This window comes from Myotis daubentonii, chromosome 12 (genome assembly GCF_963259705.1).
Source record: "Myotis daubentonii chromosome 12, mMyoDau2.1, whole genome shotgun sequence".
Taxonomy (NCBI): domain Eukaryota; kingdom Metazoa; phylum Chordata; class Mammalia; order Chiroptera; family Vespertilionidae; genus Myotis; species Myotis daubentonii.
Genome location: NC_081851.1, coordinates 74,581,855 through 74,604,210, shown reverse-complemented (window position 1 = coordinate 74,604,210; position 22,356 = coordinate 74,581,855). Strand labels below are relative to the sequence as shown.

Here is a 22,356-nt window from a genome sequence, read left to right as displayed (position 1 = left end):
CTCCAGCAGACTGAGTGGTTCTTTTCATACATAAAGTAGAAACAAACGATGAGAATGTAATATTCTGAAAAAGCAGGACTAAATATAATCAGGGAATTAAAACGTTTATTTTCATTCTTACAAATTCTATAGAAATGAACCCAAATGAAACAGATATGTACATATACATATGTACAAAATTTTACTTCTGAAAAAGAATCTATAAAAGTAGATGGTTGAAAATAAAACAAAATGAAACAAATGAACAAACGTAAACGGATTTAAAACCAGTACTATGAAACTGATTTTCTCCAAGTAAAGTAAGAGTTAATTTTAAATTGCTGGTTGTGGCTGGTTTTCCAGGTTATTTACATATTTTATTGTGGTCATCTATACAAAGGAATCTCTTTTATTTCAGAATATCTTCAGTTCCATTTTATTACATCAAATAGTCCTGAATTCTTTTCCCTTTACAGAGCTTTCAGCACGAAGATGATCAACTTCCATTTTCTTCTTCCTCTTGACCCACGGGTCGGAAAGGCAGTATCATCTGCCCTCTTTCAGGATCAGACATTCGAAGAATTCTAATCAGCTTACTTGATGGAAGTGAGCTAGAGGAAGTAAAATTTAAATTACATTTCCAAGAACACGTTTTCACATTACAAGAAAATTCTCCTCCTTCTCATGAAAACATAAATCTAAATGGCTGTTATCTGTTAACATATATTCACAGCAGGGGGGTATGGCTACTATCTGAAGTTCCAGAAGAAATATGATTTGCAAGAAGGAAATAATTTGTTTTCATTTAAAAAAATCAACTTCCTGCTAAATGCTATGGGTTTTCAGTTTGGCAGAAAAATAAACTGAGGGAGATTTATATACCAACTATTTCTTATTCTTGTTCTTCTTGTCTAGCTGGAAAGGGGTTACCTGATATTTCCAGTCACAAATTTAAATCCCCACCAAAGCGACCACTTTAGAGAGAGCATATGGGTTCTAAGCGACAGGGAGCCTGGTACCTAGCAGGCACCAGCAGAGGCTGACTGCGGCAGAGGAGCGCTCTCTGTTGGGAAGGAGTGTAACTGCACTTGTAACTGACCGGGAAAAGAGCCAAGACCAGGAATCATGAACGTTTTTTAGTCTAAATGGAATTACTACAACTACTGCAACACTAGTTCAGTGGTTCTCAACCTTTCTAATGCCGTGACCCTTTAATACAGTTCCTCATGTTGTGGTGACCCCCAACCATAAAATTATTTTCGTTGCTACTTCATCACTGTAATTTTGCTAGTTATGAATCATAATGTAAATATCTGATATGCAGGATGTATTTTCATTGTTACAAATTGAACATAATTAAGCATAGCGATTAATCACAAAAGCAATATGTAATTATATATTCAATATGTGTTTTCCGATGGTCTTAGGCAACCCCTGTGAAAGGGTCGTTCGATCCCCAAAGGTGTCGCGACCCACAGGTTGAGAACCGCTGCACTAGTTGGTCATAATAAACACAGAGGAGCAGATTCAAAATAGAAACAGTAACAAGTCAATAATCACATTCAAATCAACCTGCTTCTGTTATGGGAGATGATACACACAAAATTTTAAATATCTTCAAAGAGAAAATTATCTTAAATCGCCAGAACTGGTATAGAGGCTAATTTTTACTTTTAATGGTCATTTAAACATTTGCACTTTAAAAATTGAGATTATAGCCCTAGCCGGTTTCGCTCAGTGGATAGAGCCTTGGCCTATGGACTGACAGGTCCCGGGTTCAATTTCGATCAGGGGTACGTGTCCGAGTTGTGGGCTTGATCCCCAGTGGGGGGCGTGCAGGAGGCAGCCGGTCAATGATTCCCTCCATCATTGATGTTTCTCTCTCCCTCTCCCTCCCTCCCTCTCTGAAATCAATAAAAATATATTTTTAAAAAATTGAGATTATAAAAGACTTCTCCCCATTTTATACACTTGACACATATATTCAGAGCAGACTTTTAAAAGTTACCTCATGCTCTGAGGCGTAAGCAAGATGAATTGTCTGAAGCGCTGGGAATCTGCCATCTTGAGTATCATGTCCATTGCGATTCTCCGGTTCACCATGTCCTGGAGAGCAAGCAGAAGTCAGGGTCGCGGCATGTCAATCAAATTACTGGGAACACAGTAATCTGCCGGCTGCTGCAACCCCTGGATTTTTATCCACGAATCATCCATCCATTACCTTCTCTCCGATGCCAAGCTTAGGGAAGATAACGTCCAAAGCTCTCAGGGAAAACAACTGAGTACATCTCTCTTCCATGTAATTTCTTCAGTAAACGTGTTTATAAGCACTCAAAAGACAGAACTAACTATTCCAGAATGAATCTAATTTGTACAGTAATAGTCACGCAGGAGAACGGTATCAAAAGTGACTAGCGAAAACATATTACGTCTCTCAAATTTTCCCTCAATGACTAAGGTGCTTTAAAAACTCTGCCTACACCCTTCATCTCCTACAATTTGTACAATGTGAACCAATTTGAATTCACAGACCAATTTCTCAATTAAATCTTTAATATAAACAGTGCATCGGTGTATAGAAAAAAAATGTTTAGTTATAACAGGTTTTGAAATGAAATGAATTAAACTGTGCTTACATTTTCTCAGTTAAATAACAGAAAAGAAAAACAATCCAAGCAGCCCTCCCACCCGAGAGGTGGAAGCCGAGACAGATGGAGGATGCATTTTGAAAGGACTCCTGGAAACCATGTGTGCAGTGCAGCCTGCTGGCTCAGAACATGGGCTTTGGAGGCAGACAGGGGACCCACATCCCGCCTACACTGCTCAGTGGCTCGTATGATAAAAACTCTTCCATCAGGAATATCTGCAAAGTAATATCACATAAAGTGAACAAAAATAACCAGAGCTTGCACAAATGGAATGCTGTCCTTTCCAAACAACGCCCCGGTGTGGCCTATCATTTAATAACAAAGCTGTCAATGCACCAAAAAAAAATATTTGCTTCTTTGGATTCGTTCTCAGAACCTGGGTGCATTTTTCTGAATAATTTTAATGGGGCAAAATGCCATCCTGATTAAGACCCTCTAAGTTTGTGAAAGAGAAAGAAGTTGCCCTGAGTTAAATATGACATAAGATGGGTCATAGGACTGGACTGCAAAATGGTATTGGGGGGGGGGGCGTCAATTGGGGAAAAAGGAGACAGATGTAAAATGGTAGAAAAGAAAAAAAATTGTATTTGGGACAAAAACAATGCATGAAAGAACAATTGCCTTCTAAGATTTGTGAATTAGTATCAAAGCCAATTCTCAGAGGAATTTCTAACTAATCATCAACAATGTTTTTTGGGAGGGTGTCACTTGAAAGATTACATGGCACTCACCAAGTATAAATTCTGATTCATGAATAAGCATTTTCTAAATGCTTCCTATGGGCTAGGCCAGTGATGGCGAACCTTTTGAGCTCGGCGTGTCAGAATTTTGAAAAACCCTAACTTAACTCTGGTGCCGTGTCACATATACAAATGTTTTGATATTTGCAACCATAGTAATACAAAGATTTATATTTTTGATATTTATTTTATATACTTAAATGCCATTTAACAAAGAAAAATCAACCAAAAAAATGAGTTCGCGTGTCATAGGTTCGCCATCACTGGGCTAGGCATTAGAAGGTAGAAATATGACCTCAAAAAGATTACTATTTGGTAGGAGATTCAGACATAAGAGGGACAGCAATGGAAAGGAAAATACATACAGTTAAAATACTAGTGTAATGGTACATGCAATACATAATATAAAATATATAATGAGGCAATGTGAGGGAGGTGGAAACCAGTGAGAAGACACATTTTGAAGACACATGGAGGACAGGCCTGTGGTGACAAATACTAAGAGAATTAAAGTACGACTGGAAGTTCGTTTATGATTTGGCTAAACCAGTTTTGCTAGAGTAGTCAGTCTCTAAACTCAGACTGCAGTGGATTTAGGAAAGAACGGGCATGAGTAAGTAAAGAGAATGACTCGCAGATAATTTGGGAGAACTTACTACGTGCACCAAGCAAGACCCCACTGGAGCCTCACTATAACCCTATGAGGCAGGAAAGATTAATAGCTTTATTTTATAGATGAAGACACTGAGGCCTGAAAAGGATAACTACTTTGCCCAAAGTCATTTGGGTAATTGGTCTCAATCTTGGGTTTTTAGACTTTAAAATCAAGTGTTCCCACGCCCTTGTGCCATATATATACCGCTCTCTGAGGGGCTGTGAAGGAAGGAAAGCGTAAGCTAACTGCTTTTGACTTTCTGTTACAATGAAAGACGGAAATACACTAGGGAAGAGGCTACAGGAGGTCCATCTGGTGGAGAGGAGGGAGGTCCCGCTGGGAGAGAAGAGGAGGAAATCAGGACGGGTCTCTGGAGCTGCCACATCGTAGCAGGGAGAGAACTGCAGCTTTTCCGTTCTTCCTTCCACCAACACGGACTGCAGTGTCGGGGCCGGAGCTTTCCTAGTTCGGGTAAAACTAGAGAGAGAATCGCTTCCATACAAAACACACGTCCACCACCCCACCCCCCAAACTGGAGAAATTAAAATGTAACACTACCATGTAGACATCAAACTCATCCAGGCATCTGAAGGGAGACTCAGCAATGGACCACAGAGAAAGAATGAAGCACACGGTGGAGAAGGAGCGCTCGCCCCCGGATAAGGCTCGCATGTCGTTGAAAGCCGCTCTGTTCCCCTCTCCAGGCTGCACCTTGAATGAGTCAACCGGGGAAAAAAAGGTGTAGAAAAGGCATTATTAAATTCTCTATAAAAAGGCTGCCTCACATTAGAAAGAATGGGTTTACAGTTAAAAATAATAAAAGAGACTAAAGTCATTTAGTCAAGTGGAAATGACATCTATTCCATTTAAAACATTTTACAGTAAAACAATGAGCTATGCATAACAGTGGTTTTTGTTTTATTGTGAGAAAAAAAAATTGAAAGCATTTTCTCACTGTAATGAGATCTAACATCCACAATTCCAAAGGCTTGGTGATAAAAATGCCAATGTGAGCCCAATGTTAGTAACGAAAACACTGTGAACTAGTCATTCTGGCACTTTCATAGCCCCCTGAAGACCTGAATCCATACAACTTGTAGAAGACAACATAGGGAAGAACCTACTCATCTTGGATAGCCTGAGCCCGTGACCACCTGTTTCCCCCACGCCCTACACCTGGCACCCACCATTCTACTGCTTCCACGAAGTTTGGCTCTTTTAGATTCTACGTTAAGTTATACCAGACAGTATTTGTCTTTCTCTGTGTGACTTAGTTTAATTAATATAATGCCCTAAGCTTTATCCATGTTGTTGCCTGGATGTCAATTTCCTCTCCTTTTTATGGCTAAATGATATTCCCGTGTGTGTGTGTGTGTGTGTGTGTGTGTGTGTGTGTGTGAGAGAGAGAGAGAGAGAGAGACAGAGAGAGAGAGAGAGAGAGAGAGAGACAGAGAGAGAGAGAGAGAGAATATCACATTTTCTTTACACATTCATCTCTTGGTGGACACTTAGGTTGTGTCCATGTCTAGGCTATTTGAGATAATGCTGCAATGAACATGGGGGTGCAGCTGTGATTTCATTTCATTTCCTTTGGATATACACCCAAAGCTTGTGCTTCTGGTGTCAAATCCAAACAATCATTGCTAAGACCAACATCAAGGAGCTTCCTCCCTATGTTTTCTTCTTAGAGAAGATTTCAAACGGTGTGAAAAGTTGTAGTAATCAAGAGGCGTGACTGCTTCCAGATTTGTTCTTTTTTCTCAAGATTGCTTTGGCTATTCAGGGTCTTTTACGATTCCACACAAATTTTAGGGTTGTGCTTTCTACTTCTGTAAGCAATGCCACTGGAATCTTGTTAGGGACTGAGTTAAATCTAATCAGGCTTTGGAAAGTATGTACATTTTAACAATACTCATTCTTTTGATCCATGAACACCGGATATCTTTCCATTTATCTGTGTCTTCTTCAATTTCTTTCTTCAATACATTATAGTTTTCAGTGGACAGATCTTTCACCTCCTCGTTAAATTTACTCCAAAGTATTTTACTGTTTTTGATGCTATTGTAAATGGGACTGTTTTGTTTATTTCTTTTTTCAAACATTTCTAAGTGCCAAGATAACTTTTGTTACTTGAATTCCAGTGACATCTAGTGGTTATGTTGCTTTAAGTGTAATTACTGAATGTCAAAAAGACATAGGACCGACTTAAACAGACTCAGACTGGCCAAAGAAAGTAACAGCAATGAACTGAAATTCATAAAATCTCTTAAAAAAAATCCCCCTTTAATAAATAAGGGCTCGTGGGAACAATAAACTAGCAATTAATAAATGAACAGCACACTGTCACAATTGCCTGAGAAGATAGTATACTGAACATTAGAAGTCACTCCTTCATTCTGACAGAATTCCACTTGCACAAATATGCTATACAAGGTGAAAAGGCAGCACCAACCAGTTCTACATCATGAAGGTTAATCACACATGGATTCACATATTTTCCAAACTGCTATCTGAAAAATTATGAAGCTCTCAAGTGAGCATTCATTTATTTTTTAACCATGTAAGGGTTACAAAATATTCTGAATTTAAACATACACTGAAATTTTACATATATCATCTGTAAATCTGAATCCTCCATGAAAATCCAAATGAAAAAGCAACATTAACATAGCTAAACCAAATAAACACACAACACACACATATGAAAGTAAGAACTAAGTAACAGGATGTAATCTTTTGTCCAAAACTGCATTTGGTATCAATCTAATGAATGAAGCCCTGGGTGAATCATGGAGCTCTAAATTTTACTTCTTATCTATTACTAACTTATCATGGGACATTGGTATCAATTTCCCTTTTTTGAAAAACGACTAGATTCCTTTTTTTTTTCTTAATACTCACCTAAGGATATGTTTGTTTGTTTATTTGTTTGTTTATAAAGAGAGAGAAAGGGGGAGAGACAGAGAAACATTGATCAGCTGTCTCCCATATGAGCCCTGACTAGGGATTAAACCCACAACCTAGTTGTGTGCCTTGACTGGGAATCAAATCTGAAACCCTTTGGTGTATAGGATGATGCTCCAACCAACTGAGCAAACCAAGCAGGGCAGATGACTAGATTCTTAAAGCAATAATGTTCTTCAGAATAACAGGGATGACAACGTCAGAAAATCTAGCTGCACTTGTCTTGTTTAGTCAGCTCTGGGAATAAATTACCCAAACAATCCTAACACTTTGCTCTTTTACTTTATTATTATTATTATTATTATTATTATTATTATTATTATTATTAGAGTGTAAATTACATACAGTAAGGAACAAAACTGAAGTGTTTAGTGCAAATAATTTTTATACAAACACATACACACACAGAGAGTAACCACCACTCAGATCAAGACGGCATTTCTGGCATCTCTGCAAATTCTCTGTGTTCTCTCCATCAATAGCAATCCCCAAAAGGTAACCACTATTTTGACTTTAACCACATAAATGAATTTTGCCAGTTTCTGAAGAGTGGAACTGCTTTAACAGACAGTGGCAGACAGGTTTCCAAATAAGTTCTACCAAGTTATAGTCCCACTGGCAGGGAATCAGAGTTCTTAGTCTATATCCTCACCAACACAAGATATTCATTATCAGTCTTGTTCATTTTAGGCACACTAATGGTGATGTCATAGTAAGTTGTGATATAAATCTGTATTTCTCAGATGACTAATGATACTGGACACTTTTTCATGTGCTTATTTGCCATCTGGACACTTTATGAAGTTCTTGTTTAAGCCTTTTGATCATTTTTACATGTGTTGTCATTCTTTTTCGTAATTATTATTATTATTTAAAATTTTTAGATATGAGTCCTTTGTTTTATATATGTATTGCAAATTATTACTTATTCTAAGTATTAAAATGGGAATATAAAATGTATGGCAACTAGAAGTATTAAATGAGTATTTGAAAGTTTTCTCCAATTATTTGAGTGGATAGCTGCTCTTGCCCTGCACTCCTTCTTTCAACGCATGTGACTATGAGAGAATACATAAAGACAGACTCCACAGAGTTGAATGTGGCAGCTTTCTTTCTCAAGAGAGATCAGATCTAGGGACACCTTCAGAAATAAGTAGTACAAACTATTACATGGGCTAGAACATTCTTTGAGAAATTCTTTCTTGGCTTCCTACAGTGAGACAAGAGAAAATGGACCTTCTATAATGTCCCACATAATTTCAAGAAAGAAACCAATGGAGTAGAAAGAGAAGGTAACTAAGTTTTATTTCCACTGAAATAAAATTCCTAATTATCATCAGAAGAAAATAATGTAGTTGTCTGGGGGAGATTTTTTTTTTTTTTTAATTAAAAAAGCTACAACAGCAGCTTTAGCCAATAAGGTCAATTTACTGTTCAACACTTTGACAAAGCATCTCCTAATAATGAACATGTAAAGTTAAGATACTTACTGATATAGTAAGAGTTTCATTCTTGTGGTCAAAATTCATTTTTCCACAATAGGCCCTCTGAGATAATAAGTTATCAAAGTACAATTTGCATCGTAAAGTCAAACACCTTGAAATAAAAAATTGGACACATTAAGAAAAATATAAAGATACAGAGTGTATTCAGCATGATCTTTAACCAGCATGTAAGACCAGACAAAAATATGCTAAACTGTTAACACTGGTGGGCCATTTTATAGGTGCAATTTTAGGTGATTTTCTCCCGATCTTTATATTTCGCTTGTCTCTACATTTTTACCACAAACATCTGCAGAATGATATCACCTCACAGTGAATATATCTCCTGATATTAGAGCTGGTCCATATGGATGTACCGATCCATCATCCTAATGCAGAAGACATCCATCTCCTTGCACGGACTGACTCTAGCAGTGCTGACAATGGGTGAAGGACCTATTCATCTGCCTGTCTCCTCTCAACTTCGTAGCAGCAAAAAAAAAAGGGGGAAGGGCAACCTCTAGTCACGGTGTATCTACAACAGCTACACCATGCCTGACCCAATGCAAACTCCCATTCCGTCTCTATCTGTCAGGGGGCATTCCACTGAGCCCTATGGAAGCCTTAAATGACAACTTATGGAAGAGTAAGGGGGAGAGGGTGAAAAACTAAGTGGAGCTGGAAGTCCCTGGAGGCCAAGGAGCCTCGGTTCACAAGGCAGAGTCTGCAGAGGAAAGCACAGCACTGAGGGAACTCGAGAGGACCTGGAGGGGGTGCCTCGGGTCTCACTGAGCACTCTACTCATCAGGTGTGAGGATACCACTCCCTGGGGGAGAAACATTCGAAAGAAGCAGAAGTAATTCATGAAGACACCCACAGCCAGGAGCAGTTCACATTCCCCCTGGCCCAAGTGGAAACCTTTTAAGTTACAAGATATCAGTACAGTACTCAGAACCTGCTTCACAGGTAGAAAAAAATTAGTTCTCGACCAAAGGCTGCTCTGGTCCCACCAAACAAAACTTAAAAGCAGCCTTAAAAGGATAAAAATAAACCCTATTTAAGCCTTCACAACATATGCTTATAAAATAGAAACAAAGTTTTAGTTTAGTTCAGGAATATGGTCACTCATGTAAAAGCCTATTTCTTGTTATGGCTTCATTTGAATTTCCATGTATGTGGTAGAGCTAGTTACATTTTTAAAAAATTCTTAAGACTAATAGAGTTTGGGGTATAAAGGCAGGGAAAAAGCACATGACTGAGGAATTGCTTCTGGGGAAAACAGAAGGTTAGTATAAAGACTAGGGCTGCCTTGGGTCCAAGCACACCAAGGGTTATCCCTACCTTTAAACTGTCCTCTGCTTTATTTGTTGCTTGTGACTTTCATTGGGGTCAATTTATCCATGCGAGTCTGTACATTTCCGGGTACATTAATAATATCCAGTTTCCCTAATCCTGTATTAATTCACGCAACTAATATATACCAAGTTCCTACTCTGTTTCAGGTCCTGCAGTAGGTTCTGGAGATAGCTGTAACAAAGCAGCATCCATCAAGCTACAAGCCACACCATTCTTGTTGATCAGGGTAAATCAACTGAATATTGACTCAGCAGGTCCCGTCAAAAACATGCATCCCTCAACAACGTGTGATGTCCAAGAGTGAAAGAGGCTGCCTCAGGACCAATGAGCTACCCTTCAAAGGGCACTTTAAGCAGCCAGTGACCAGCCACCTGTGAATGATCTAGAAAGGATGGATACCTGATGGAGTGGAAAAGTTGGACAGCTGCTATAAAGGCCCACTCAAATCCATAATTCCCTAATTAAATTATAGGACTGTGAGCACCAGCTGACAAGGTAAGCACTGGCAGCTCTTCACTAACTGAATCATGCAAAGTTCTTTTAATTTAATTTAATATTTATAAGGGATAAGTGGAAACAAAGAAAAATAAAAAAATGCATATGTGATAATATATTTTTTAATGCACTTACCTTCTAAATTGTTGGTATGTTTTGAATCTATGGGTCATTATTTCTTCCAGTAATTTAATAAACCTTTTTAAAGTCTTTACTTTAGTATCCAGATCAAGATAGGTTTCTTTTGCTTCTTGGTACTGCCTATTTTATGAACAAAATATTAAGTAAATAAAGGCCATTCAAAGAAACATAAAAAAGTAAAATCTCAAATATATTTCATGGGGAAGACCAGGGAGTACAGGGAGTGCTGAGGACCCAGAACTAGCAGATTTCACAGAGTTGTAAACACAATCCACTACCAGGAGGAGCGGGTGCAGCCCTGACCGGGAAGAGTGGTTAGCAGGCTGGGCAGGAACAAAGTCCAGCCCTAGAGGAGGCAGAGAAAGCACAGAGGAAAGTGGGTCCCAGAGTGGCAGTGCATATTAGAGAATATACACCTTCTAAACGTAAAGGGATTACACTGGAAGGCAATAAATATTTCCCTCAGTGACAGACACCAATGTGGGAACACAGAGAACAGAAAGGAGAAAAGGAAACAAATTGGGGGAAAAACATATAAAATGGTTGGACAAAATATATAGAGAAGACAAAGACTATCTAACATATGTATAAACTAGAGGCCCAGTGCATAACATTCGTGCATTGGGGGGTGGAGGGAGAGGGTCGTCCTCAACCCAGCCTGCGCCCTCTTGCAGTATGGGACCCCTAGGGGGATGTCTGACTGCCAGCTTAGGCCCGCTCCCCGAGGGGTCCTTAGCGCTGCTGCAGAGGTGGCAGAGGCTCCTGCCACCACTGCTGTGCCCGTCTTCCGGCTGAGCGGTGCTCCCTCATGGGAGTGCACTGACCACCAGGGGGCAGCTCCTGTGCTGAGTGTCTGCCCCCTGGTGGTCAGTGTGAGTCATAGTGATCAGTCGCTCTGCAGTTTGGTTTATTTGCATATTAGCCTTTTATTATATAGGACTAGGGGCCCGGTGCACGAAATTTGTGCACTGTGTGTGTGTGTGTGTGGGGGGGGGGGGGGGGAGTGTCCCTCAGCCCAGCCTGCCCCCTCTCACATACTGGGAGCCCTCAGGCGTTGACCCCCATCACCCTTCAATCGCAGGCTCCGCCCCTGCCCAGGCCTAACGCCTCTGGCTGAGGCGTCCAGCCCGGGCAGCAGGGACCCACAGCTGCAGCGGCCCCGCGATCGTGGGCTTCGCTTTAGGCCCAGGCAAGGGACCCCTAGCTCCCGGGACTGCCAGCTTCGACCGTGCCCAGCTCCCATCGCTGGCTCCACCCCTACTTCCTGCTATCACTGGCCAGGGCGGCAAAGGCGCCTGATTCTCCGATCATGGCTGGGGCAGGTCAAAGGCGGCCCCAGGGCCGCCTTTTCCCTGCCCCCCAGAGCTTAGCTCCCCCCTGGGTTTCCGATCACTGTCAGTGGCAGGGGGCTTCTTCCTGCTTTCCCTTTCGCCTCCCTGCATTGTGCCTACATATGCAAATTAACCGCCATCTTGTTGGCAGTTAACTGCCAATCTTAATTGGCAGTTAATTTGCATATAGCTCTGATTAGCCAATGAAAAGGGTAGCGTCGTACGCCAATTACCATTTTTCTCTTTTATTAGTGTAGATGAAGACCTCAAAAAGAAAACTGAACAGAACAGAAAATATTTTAAAAAGTAAAACACAAGAAAACGTTTTAATAAATAAGACTTGAATCTCCAGACTGAAAAAGCATGCTGTGTACCAAGTGAAAGGATCACGGAGTCTGACATTCTGGACAAGCTACAGGACTTCATAGACTATCACAGATACTCAAGAGACAGGGGATTTTACATTAGGGTAAACTAGTCTTCAATTCAAAGTTAAGACAAATAATTATGAATATGCAAAAATATCATTCACGTAGCCATTCTTAAGGAAACAATTTGAGGACAAACAACTTTTCAAATGGCTGCAGGGCCATTTGGAAAAAGATAAAATACATTCCTCACTTTACACCCAAATTATCCACAGGACAATGAAAAAATACATAAAAAGTGCACATAACAAAAAATAAACAGTTGTTAAGACAAGAAAAAAAATGTTCAATAACACTTAATATAAGTGAAATGAAAATAAAAATTATAACAAGGTTTTTTTTGGGGGGGGGGGGAAATCTATCCATCAGCAAAACCATACAAGATGATCACACTGTTTAGGCTATTGGGAACAAGCCCTCTAATACACTGCTGATGGGAATGCAAATTAAATACAATCCCCAGAAAGGGGAATCTGTCAAAATGAAATTTTTTCCTAAAAAAACAAAACCAAAAAACCACACACACATACACAAACACAAAATAAACCTGAATAACATGACACATGTACAAAATTACTTATTATGTACCACTATATATAATAGCAAAAGATTCAATTAAAAAAATCAACTATCCATCAATAGGTGGTTTAATACTCTAAAACAATAAAAAAAAATCCCAAACACTGTATATCATTAAATCAAAGAAAATAATCTGTAAAAGAGTTTATATAATGTGCTATGTTTTATAGCTGAAAGGATACAAAGCAGTCACATTACCTTACATTTGCATATAGAAACACTGAGAGCACATTTAATAAGATAAAAGAAAAAAAAGTAAAAAGAGGAAGTAAATTTTTGGGGGGTCTTTTTACATTGTATTTTTTAAAAACTATTTTAAAGAAAAACTTTACTATTTTTGTTTTCCAATGCTTTTGAAAATAGAATTGAGATAGCTCCCATCTCCAGCCTTTTCTTAAATAGGAAAAGTTCTTCAAAAGTGCATAGTTACAATCTTCTACTACAATTTAATCATCATCCTATAGTTGCACATGGTTCTAATTTTTCACTGTTATAAATAATAAACATATCCAAGCAAAAATTATTTTTCTCATTTTGGATTATAACAACAAAATTACTTGGCCAAACAAATTTTTGAGGGCATTTGACATAAACTGCCTTAATGTTGTTCAGAAACACTAATATTTAACATACTATGTATCCTATATATTCTGTCTATTATGATCTCATTTAATCCTCACAATAACCCTTTAAGGGGAATACTATAATTACATCTATTTTACAGATGAGAAAATTTAAGGTTCAGAGACACTGGATAATCTGCTGAAGCCATAAGATAATAAAAGAGCAATTCAAACCGAGGTACTTTTGCTTCAGAACCTGTGCTCTAACTACATTGGAGCTTCCATTTTTACCTAGTATAAAAACATCCATTTCACTGAGATCTAACTGACATGAAGTTTTTTCTATCTTCATGTATGTGAAAATGGCTTCTAATTATTCTGATTTGCATTTCTTTGATTACTTGTGAAGCTGAATAATTTCATGTCTATATGAACCTTATAGGTATAAAGATAACATTTATACGCAAATATTCTGTAATAATTCAAAAGAAAAAAGTTATATTATTTTTTTATTGACTTTGAGAGAGAGAGAGAGAGAGAGAGAGAGAGAGAGAAACATCGATATGAGAAACATTGATCAGTTGCGTCCCATACATGCCCCAACTGGGGATTGAACCCAAAACCTTTTTTGGTGTGTGGGATGACGCTCCAACCAATTGAGCAACCCGGCCAAGGCAAAGTTAGTTTATTATTAACATATACATATGAAAGACTAGTTTAGCTATAAACATGCTATGGCAATATTTAATCCAAATTTAAGATTTATATTTAAACATTTATTTTTTGTGTTGATAATATATATGGATAACATAATCAAGTAGAAAAGCTACCAACCACTTACCTCATTATTTCTTCTCGATCTCCATGACTAGCATGTTCTGCCTGGATCTTTTGTCTTAATCTATTAATTTCTTTATCTAGAATCGATGCGGACTTTTTCACTTCTATCCGTTCTGGGCAGATTTGTCTTGCTTGTGACATTTTCTCCTAAGACAAGAGATTTTTAATGTCATTAAAACTCTTCTTTGAGATAACAATTCATTGTATTACTAATGCCAAAATAAGCAAAGTCAAATTCTAAACTTATGTTTACAAAATGTATTTTTGAATGCATTTGGTATCAATGTTATTTCTCTAAGCTTTATATTGAGAATATAGTACAGTCACTATAAATCTTCAAGAGAAAATTACACTACTGTTCACATCTTTAATAATTTGTAAGACCTCCGTAAGTTCCTAATGAAACAAATTTCAAGTAGCAGTTATGAAAAGTTTGGCATGCAGGGCACTGAAGTCAGACATAGCTTTCTGTGTATTTTAGGATGGACTCTGAACACCAAATAGTATTGAAATGCAAACAAAAAGACCCTCATGTTTATAAAATATTAAAAAACTCAAAGCACTTTCACACATAGTACTTATTTTGTATTTACAACATTTGGTGTAAGTCTTGAATAAGTAAGGCAATGGATTAGAGTCTCAGTCCTTTCCCAAGATACATAAAGGCAAAGTTGAGATCCATCTCTTCTAGTTAGACCAAGGTTGCTTTCAACTAATCTCCAAAAACAGGGCTGCTGCTCACAGCTGTCAGCATGGGTGTCCAGCAAGCAGGAGTGGAATTGCAGCCCAGCACAGCCCAGCACAGCACAGCCCAGCCCGGCCCCAACTACTCAGAGGCAGGGATGGATTTTCTGGCATAAAGCTGCTATCTACTTGCCACACTAGGCCAGTAAGGAGCTAGATTAGCTTGGAGGGAGTGCCATTCCCTTTCAGACGCCAGACTGTCGCAGTCCTGCCTGAAGTCTCCTTCGTGTTGGTCTATTTAAGTCCCCACACTCAGAGACTCCCTAAGGCTCCTTCTCTTGATTCACCAAAACAGCTGTTACTTTATAGGAAACAGATACTCATCCGACAACTTGTGTATGTTTGAAAACAGGATATTAAGAAAAACGCACTTTGGGAATTAGGAGTAAGGTTGTAAACAAAAACGTAAAATAAAAAATGATAACCTCTAGTTCTTTTTCTTTCATATCCAGTTCTCGTTTCTTTTTATTTAAAGTATTCAAGTGTTCTTTTTGTTTTTCTTCATAATGCCGCTTCCCTCGTTTTTGGGTATCTACTTCAGAATCAGCAATGTTTAATTCATCCTGTTTGAAGAAAGCCAAAATAATTTCTAAAGCAAACATTGTTTTTTTGTTTTTTTTTTAAATAATTACCAGCAATAAAACAAACTATAAAACAAACTGACAACTCCATAAAGTGGATAGGACTATGTTGCTTCAAGACACAAGTGTTAGAGTTCATACCGGATGTGTCTGAATAGAAACGAGAAGTCACATGATTATATTTAAACTCTTATATGAAGTCTCCATATATATGGTGCTTTCAACTTTATTTTGGTAAACAGCATAGTTTGGTGGGAAGCCACATTAGCCTGGTGAAAGGCTTGGATGACATATGCATAAAGACATTCATTATGGTGGCTTCTCAAATAATGATCTACATTACCACTGATTTGGATGTTTTTACAAAATATATAGACTTCTAGACTCCACCTCTGGATGTTTTATTTTAGGTCTGGAATCCCCGAATCTCAATCTTTTAAATAGCTCTTGATTTAAGAAGCACCAAAATAAGTTTAGAATCTCAGAGCGCTTGTTCTTTTGGTTTGATATACAAATGTTTAGAGCAGCTTTCTTTGTAATAGCCCCAACCTGGAAACCCATGTCCATCAATCAGTAAATGAAACAAATTGTGGTATATCAAACACAATGGAATGCTACGTGGCAATAAGAAGAAATGAATTATTGATTCAGGTAAAAATATGGATGATTACAATAATCAGAAAGAGTAACTTGTATTCCATTCACTCACTTTTTCTTTCAAACTATAAACAGTGTATACATTATGTGCTAGACAGCATGTTAGGTTCTGAAAAAGGTCAGATCACAAAAAAGTGAGAGTATATAATGTGTTATTCCATTGCATGTAATTCTAGAAAATGTGCAGGCTACAGTGTAGAAAGCAGACTGATGGCTGTCTGGCGACGAGGGGCAGGGCACAGGGAGGGACAGATTACAAAGGGGCACGAGGAAACTGAGCATGAAGGATTGTTCTTTTTTCTGATTGTGAGGTTTTACAGGTATATACATGTCAAAATTTATGAACTCATACACTTATATGTGTATTTAATGCATGTCACTTATATCTCAATAACACTGTTTTCAAAAGGCTGATTTAAGAACCACCACGTTATATTTTAGTTAATTTGTTTGTTTGTTTTTTGAGCCTAGCATTGCTCACTGACACTATGATTATCATGTTCAGTCTCAAGAGTTAGTTATAAACAGAGAAAGAAACAAATACAAACCAGAGCAGCAATAAGAGCATCACATGGGACAATATATGGAGGTATCCGCAAAAGGAAGAGGTATCTAAACATGGAAAATATTTACCTCACATCATGGGCTATTTTCTAACCTAAGAATACAATTTATTGCAGCTTGTTCATATTAATGGAAATATCACCATGATAGACATTTGATAACATATAGCTTTTATAAAAGAGTTCTATTAAAATCATTGTTACATGAAGGATGAAAACAAACTGCTCATTTATATCAAACAATAAAAGAAACTGGGTGCAATGTGTGTAGCAGGAGAGATTACAATTAGGAATGGGAACAGTTTATGAAATAGAATGCTTGTCTTCTAAAAACAGAACTAAGTTTTCTAATCATTTTTGGTAGAAGCTGTCAAAATAAATAGGCCCCATTTGCTTTAGGGAATCAATTCAGTGTTAGGGAACAGAAGGGATAAAACACACAAGGACACATTTGTGCTGGTTAATCTTCCCTCCTAGCAACCTGAGAAAGGGAAAGACCTACAGCATAAAATAATAGGAAAAGACCTACAGATGTTAATATCCCTTTCTCAACATTTACCATGGCTGTCTGATTTGTCCTTGTATATTTAATAAATATATGTCCTGGATACTATGAGATCTAAAACTAAAAGGAAACCAAGAGAGCATTTCTTTTAATTTCATTTAATTTGATGGCGAAATGAAGAACTAGAGATAATAAAAGCAAATTAATACATTCATCTTGGTTTGGGGCTGAGGCCTAGGATGGGATAGGTCTAAAATGAAACTATGATGCAGCCCTTAACCTGTAGAGTAAGCATGTCAAACTCGCGGCCCTTGGCCTCATTTATTTGGCCCATGTCATTAGCCTTTCAGTTTGACATGCTTGCTGTAGAGTTTCCACCTGCAAGAAGTTACAGCCTTTAGAAAATAGACTAAGATGCTAGAAAGGACAGAATCATTGAAAAACCTTATTCTTTTGGATGCCTAAACAATGAATTTTATTCAGCACCATCGGAAAGATTGCTTCTTGTTTCATATAAACCTACGTTCATTAAGAGGTTTTAAAAAACTATAAAACATGAAATCTTGTGAGAAAAGTATTCCCCATGCCAAGATTTCAACGACTGCATGTTTAAATAGAGTATTCTACTCTTTACCACCCCTCTCACAAAATGAACAAATGTCCTAACAGCAAGCATTATGTCTAGAAGCTGCTAATGTTTAACAAGTGACTGCAGTTTCTCAGGAATTATTTTGTTAGCCAAATCCTCTTGGTCCTCTTGTTACTGACGGCTATGTGATGTGACACTGTGAAGGAAAACCTCTTGGCTACTAGCTGTTTGCATGCAGGTTAACTGAAGGACTCACCTCCTAGCTTTCAGTTATTTGCAGCCAAGGCAAAGAGCTAAGACCAAGAATTCTTACTGCCTTCTGCCCATATTTTTCTGCTCTTGGACTTATTTATGGACTCCCAATTCCAGGAGTTGCTTTAGCTTAGAGGTCCCTAAAAGAACAGAACACAGCTTACTCTTCATCATTTCTTGTTTTTAATTTTAAGTCTTCTGGGATAAATAATTTAGGTGCTTTCTTTCCCTATATCGTTTTACCGTATTTCATCATTTTGATTTCGTCACTCTGTTCAATCCTTCACCCATTAAAAAAAATATTTTAACCTTACCTTTGTTGTAATTTTACTGCTCTAATTCCTGAATTTATTTCTCTGAATTCTACCTTGTCTATTTTTGATAATTTTCATATTTATTTTATTCTTTTTCTTCTTTTAAAAAGGAATTTCGTTTTCTTTTTTGTCTTAGGCTTTATCTTCTTAATTCTTATTTCCTGTGGTAACTACTCTCTTATTTGTATTTCTCAGTGTTACGTTTAGTACATTTTCCTTCCTCACAACTTTACAATTTAATATTTAAACTATATATTCTTCTTAGTCTATTTTCCTATTTTCTTTTCTTCTTTCTCATTTTCTCAGTCATAATTTTATTTATTTTTTATTGAATTTATTGGGGTGACATTGGTTCACAAAACCATACAGGTTTCAAGTGTACAACCCAATCAAATATCACCTGCACACTGAATCATGCACCTATCACCCCAAGCAAAGTCTCTTTCCATTCTCAATCCCCACCTTTGCTCGCCTCAATTGATCCATCTTAGGTTATAATGGCAGACAGAAATCTCAGCTCCAGGGATAGTAACTACAGAGAAATCTACCAGCAAAACCTCTAAATTCCTCTACTATTCTCTCAACTCTTTATTACATTTTTAAAATTTTTTAATAAACAAAATTACAATAAAAATTTTTATGCATGCAAATTCTCTTAAACTTTAAAAATATCTAAACACATTTTAATATACTGAGGGCAATTAATTTTCCTGGAAAAAGAAAAGGATATGTTAGAGTGATATCTCAGATACCCCACCCCTCTGAAAATATCCTATTCATTCTTCCCAGTGTCTTATAAATAAAAGTCCTGAAAATAATTGAGCTATTCATAAAAATGATGACAATAAAATATTAATAATTAACCTAATAAACAACTTGGAAAATTTTACACAATTTAATTGTTGAATAATTGTTTTCCTAAATTTGGTTTTAAAAAGCATGTGTTAAAAAAAATAAACTAAATTCAAGCTGGAACGTAACTGGGAAATGCCAATAAGCAGGAACTGAGTAGCACTTTATTTCAAGTTGGCTTGAGTTATTGAAGGAAAGTGGGACAACAGAACAGGCAAGCACAGAAACAGTGCAGACAGACAAGATGTCCCTGGCTCTAGCTCTAAAAAAAAAAAAAAAAAAAAAATTAAATCAGAAAATAAAGAGGGCGGGGAGCTATAATCTTCTGGGACAAAAACTTGCCAATTTATTCTTATAAAAGCATGAGCAGAAGCATTTTATTCTAATTGATCTAAGGATGAAAATTTGGTTTACATCCTATTTTTACATGGTTATATTAACGTTTAAACATAAACTATGTTAGGATAATATCTAGTGAGTACACTGTAGATATAAAGTTAACACCTAAGATACATATATCATAGAATAACAATAATACATACCTTAAGTGGATCTGCTAGCTCTGCTAGCTGGTTAACTTTCAGTTTAATCGCATCATACTTGTTTTCTGCTTCTACTTTCAGACTTTTAAGGTATTCCATATTTTCTTTTTGTTGTTCCATACTTTTCTCAACCATTTTCATTTTCATTTTATTTTCTTGAGCTTCATCTTCCTGATTACATTTACAGAGCATATGGAGTTAATTAAAATGCTTTGTTATCAGATAGAAAAGTAGTACAAACAATTCTAAGAGAGAAGACACTACACGCTATAGGCAAATCAGATAAAAGACAAATTCAAAGACTACTAGGGCATTTTCACACTCTCAAAAGCAAATTAGGAAGAAGGAAACAGGTTCAAAATAGTGAGAGATACTATTTAGGACACAATTTAAAACTATATTGTGCTTGAGGTCATAATCAAAAAGAATAACTTTTATTCTACCCACTTACTTTTCTTTCACAATATAGTACATACTGGTATAAATATCTACCTTGTGCCAGACAATGTGTTAGATGCTGAGTAAACAAAAATAAACAAGACATATTACATATCTTCAAGAAACTTAGTCTATCACCCTAGCCAGTTTTCTCAGTGGATAGCGCATTGGCCCGTGGGCTGAATGGTCCTGGGTTCGATTCCAGTCAAGAGCACATGCCCAGGGTTGCGGGCATGATCCCCAGTAAGGGGCGTGCAGGAGGCAGCCGATCAATGATTCTCTCTCATCACTGATGTTTCTCTCTCTCTCTCCCTCTCCTTTTCCTCTCTGAAATCAATAAAAAAGTATATATAAAAGAAACTTAATCTATCAATAAAAGGAGTTAAAGCAGACAAATAAAATGTGGGAAACAAGATTACTAATAAAAAAATGAAGACAAATTCTCATTTGAGTAGAGTTCCACATGCTGTATATCCCTCAGCAGTTTATATGACGTACAGTATAGACACTAATACTTCTTTTAACCAGATTCTGCAAGCTATCTAATCCATTGTTTACTGTAACTCAGAGAAGCTAAGCTGAATATCATAAACAGCTGCCTGAAAAAAATACAGAATAACAAATATGTGGTCAATTAAACTGAAAACTATTAACTTGGGGAAAAGAAACAATGCAAAGAGAACAAGCGTAACTGACTAAAAGGTACCCATTAATATTGATACTGATTCACTCTGAAAAATACTATGCTAGGCAGCAGGGTTTAAAGTGCCACTGTTTGATTTTACGAGCACAATTAAGCTTTGATAAAGTTTTCTTCATGTAGTAGATGACAAAATCAGTTATTATTCATGCAAGTTATACAGACAAAACAATAAGGAACTTGAAGGCTATACATGAGGTAGTTTCTATCTTACCTGTAAATGGAGACAATCATGAAAAGCAGCCTTAAGTAAAAGGATTTAAAAAAAAGCTGAGTAGATACTGTTAAGCTAAATGATAGTTTTGTCCTTTATAACTTTGAGGAAAAGACTCTTACCAAGGTTGCAATATCTACAGACTGGTGTTCTTCTATATTCTCAAGTTCCTGAATTTCAGAAATACTTTTTCTTATTTTCATCTGAAAGAAAGTATTTTAATTTTAGTAACATAAAAATAAATGAAAAATAAAAATAAAGAAAGGCTTCTTGGGATATATTCCTAGAAGTGGGATCACAGGGTCAAATGGAACACCAATCAGAAAGGATATATGCACCCCTATGTTCATAGCAGCACAATTCACCATAGCTAATATCTGGAAACAGCGTAAGTGCCCATCAGTAGATGAATGGATTAGAAAACTGTGGTACATCTATACGATGGAATACTATGCTGCTGTAAAAAGGAAGGAACTCTTACCATTTGCAACGTCATGGATGGAACTGGAGAGCATTATGCTAAGTGAAATAAGCCAGTCAATAAAGGAAAAATACCACATGATCTCACTCATTCATGGACAATAGAGACCATTATAAACTTTTGAACAATAATAGATACAGAGGCAGAGCTGCCTCAAACAGATTGTCAAACTGCAGTGGGAAGGCCGGGGAGGGTTGGGGGGCAGGAGGTAGGGGGGTAAGAGAGCAACTAAAGGACTTGTATGCATGCATATAAGCATAACCAATGGACATAAGACACTGGGTGATAGGGGAGGCTAGGGGACTGTCTAGGGCGGGGGGATAAAATGGATACATATGTAATACCCTTTGTAATACTTTAAGCAATAAAAAAAAAAAAAATACTAAAAAAAAAATAAAAATAAAAAAAAAATAAAGAAAGGCTATATTAATCCATGATGTTCTACTCTGTGTTACAGAAGGATTCTGTATTTAATAAAAGAGTCATATTAGTATTAAATGAACCAAAGTAAGTTATATTACCAAGTTTGCCATATTACCCTCACTGGTGACCCATTCCCACACAAAAAAGATGTAAGTACTCAATCTTTGCATTTAAAATGATGATAGTGTTGAATTCATAGAGAAAATATTCTAAAATATCCAGACTCAACTTGTGGAAAGATTATTCTAATCCAGGGGTCTTCAGAGTACAATTCAAGTACTGCCTGGATGCCTCTGAA

At 37.2% G+C, this 22,356-nt stretch overlaps 1 protein-coding gene across 3 annotated transcripts in view; it reads right to left on the bottom strand.

Annotated features, from left to right (window-relative positions):
- Nucleotides 1-87: 87 nt before the first annotated feature.
- The window catches only part of SMC6 (structural maintenance of chromosomes 6), a 61,189-nt gene continuing 38,920 nt past the window's right edge, over nucleotides 88-22,356 (bottom strand). For all 3 annotated transcript variants that reach the window (XM_059660500.1, XM_059660501.1, XM_059660502.1), the window contains 9 exons: nucleotides 21,277-21,357; nucleotides 19,803-19,973; nucleotides 15,373-15,510; nucleotides 14,205-14,350; nucleotides 10,457-10,582; nucleotides 8,477-8,582; nucleotides 4,581-4,733; nucleotides 1,988-2,085; nucleotides 88-590 (listed from right to left, as the gene is read on the bottom strand). In XM_059660500.1, coding sequence (XP_059516483.1) covers nucleotides 476-590; nucleotides 1,988-2,085; nucleotides 4,581-4,733; nucleotides 8,477-8,582; nucleotides 10,457-10,582; nucleotides 14,205-14,350; nucleotides 15,373-15,510; nucleotides 19,803-19,973; nucleotides 21,277-21,357 — 1,134 coding nt within the window. In that variant the 3' untranslated portion in view covers nucleotides 88-475. The remainder of the gene's footprint in view (nucleotides 591-1,987; nucleotides 2,086-4,580; nucleotides 4,734-8,476; nucleotides 8,583-10,456; nucleotides 10,583-14,204; nucleotides 14,351-15,372; nucleotides 15,511-19,802; nucleotides 19,974-21,276; nucleotides 21,358-22,356) is intronic.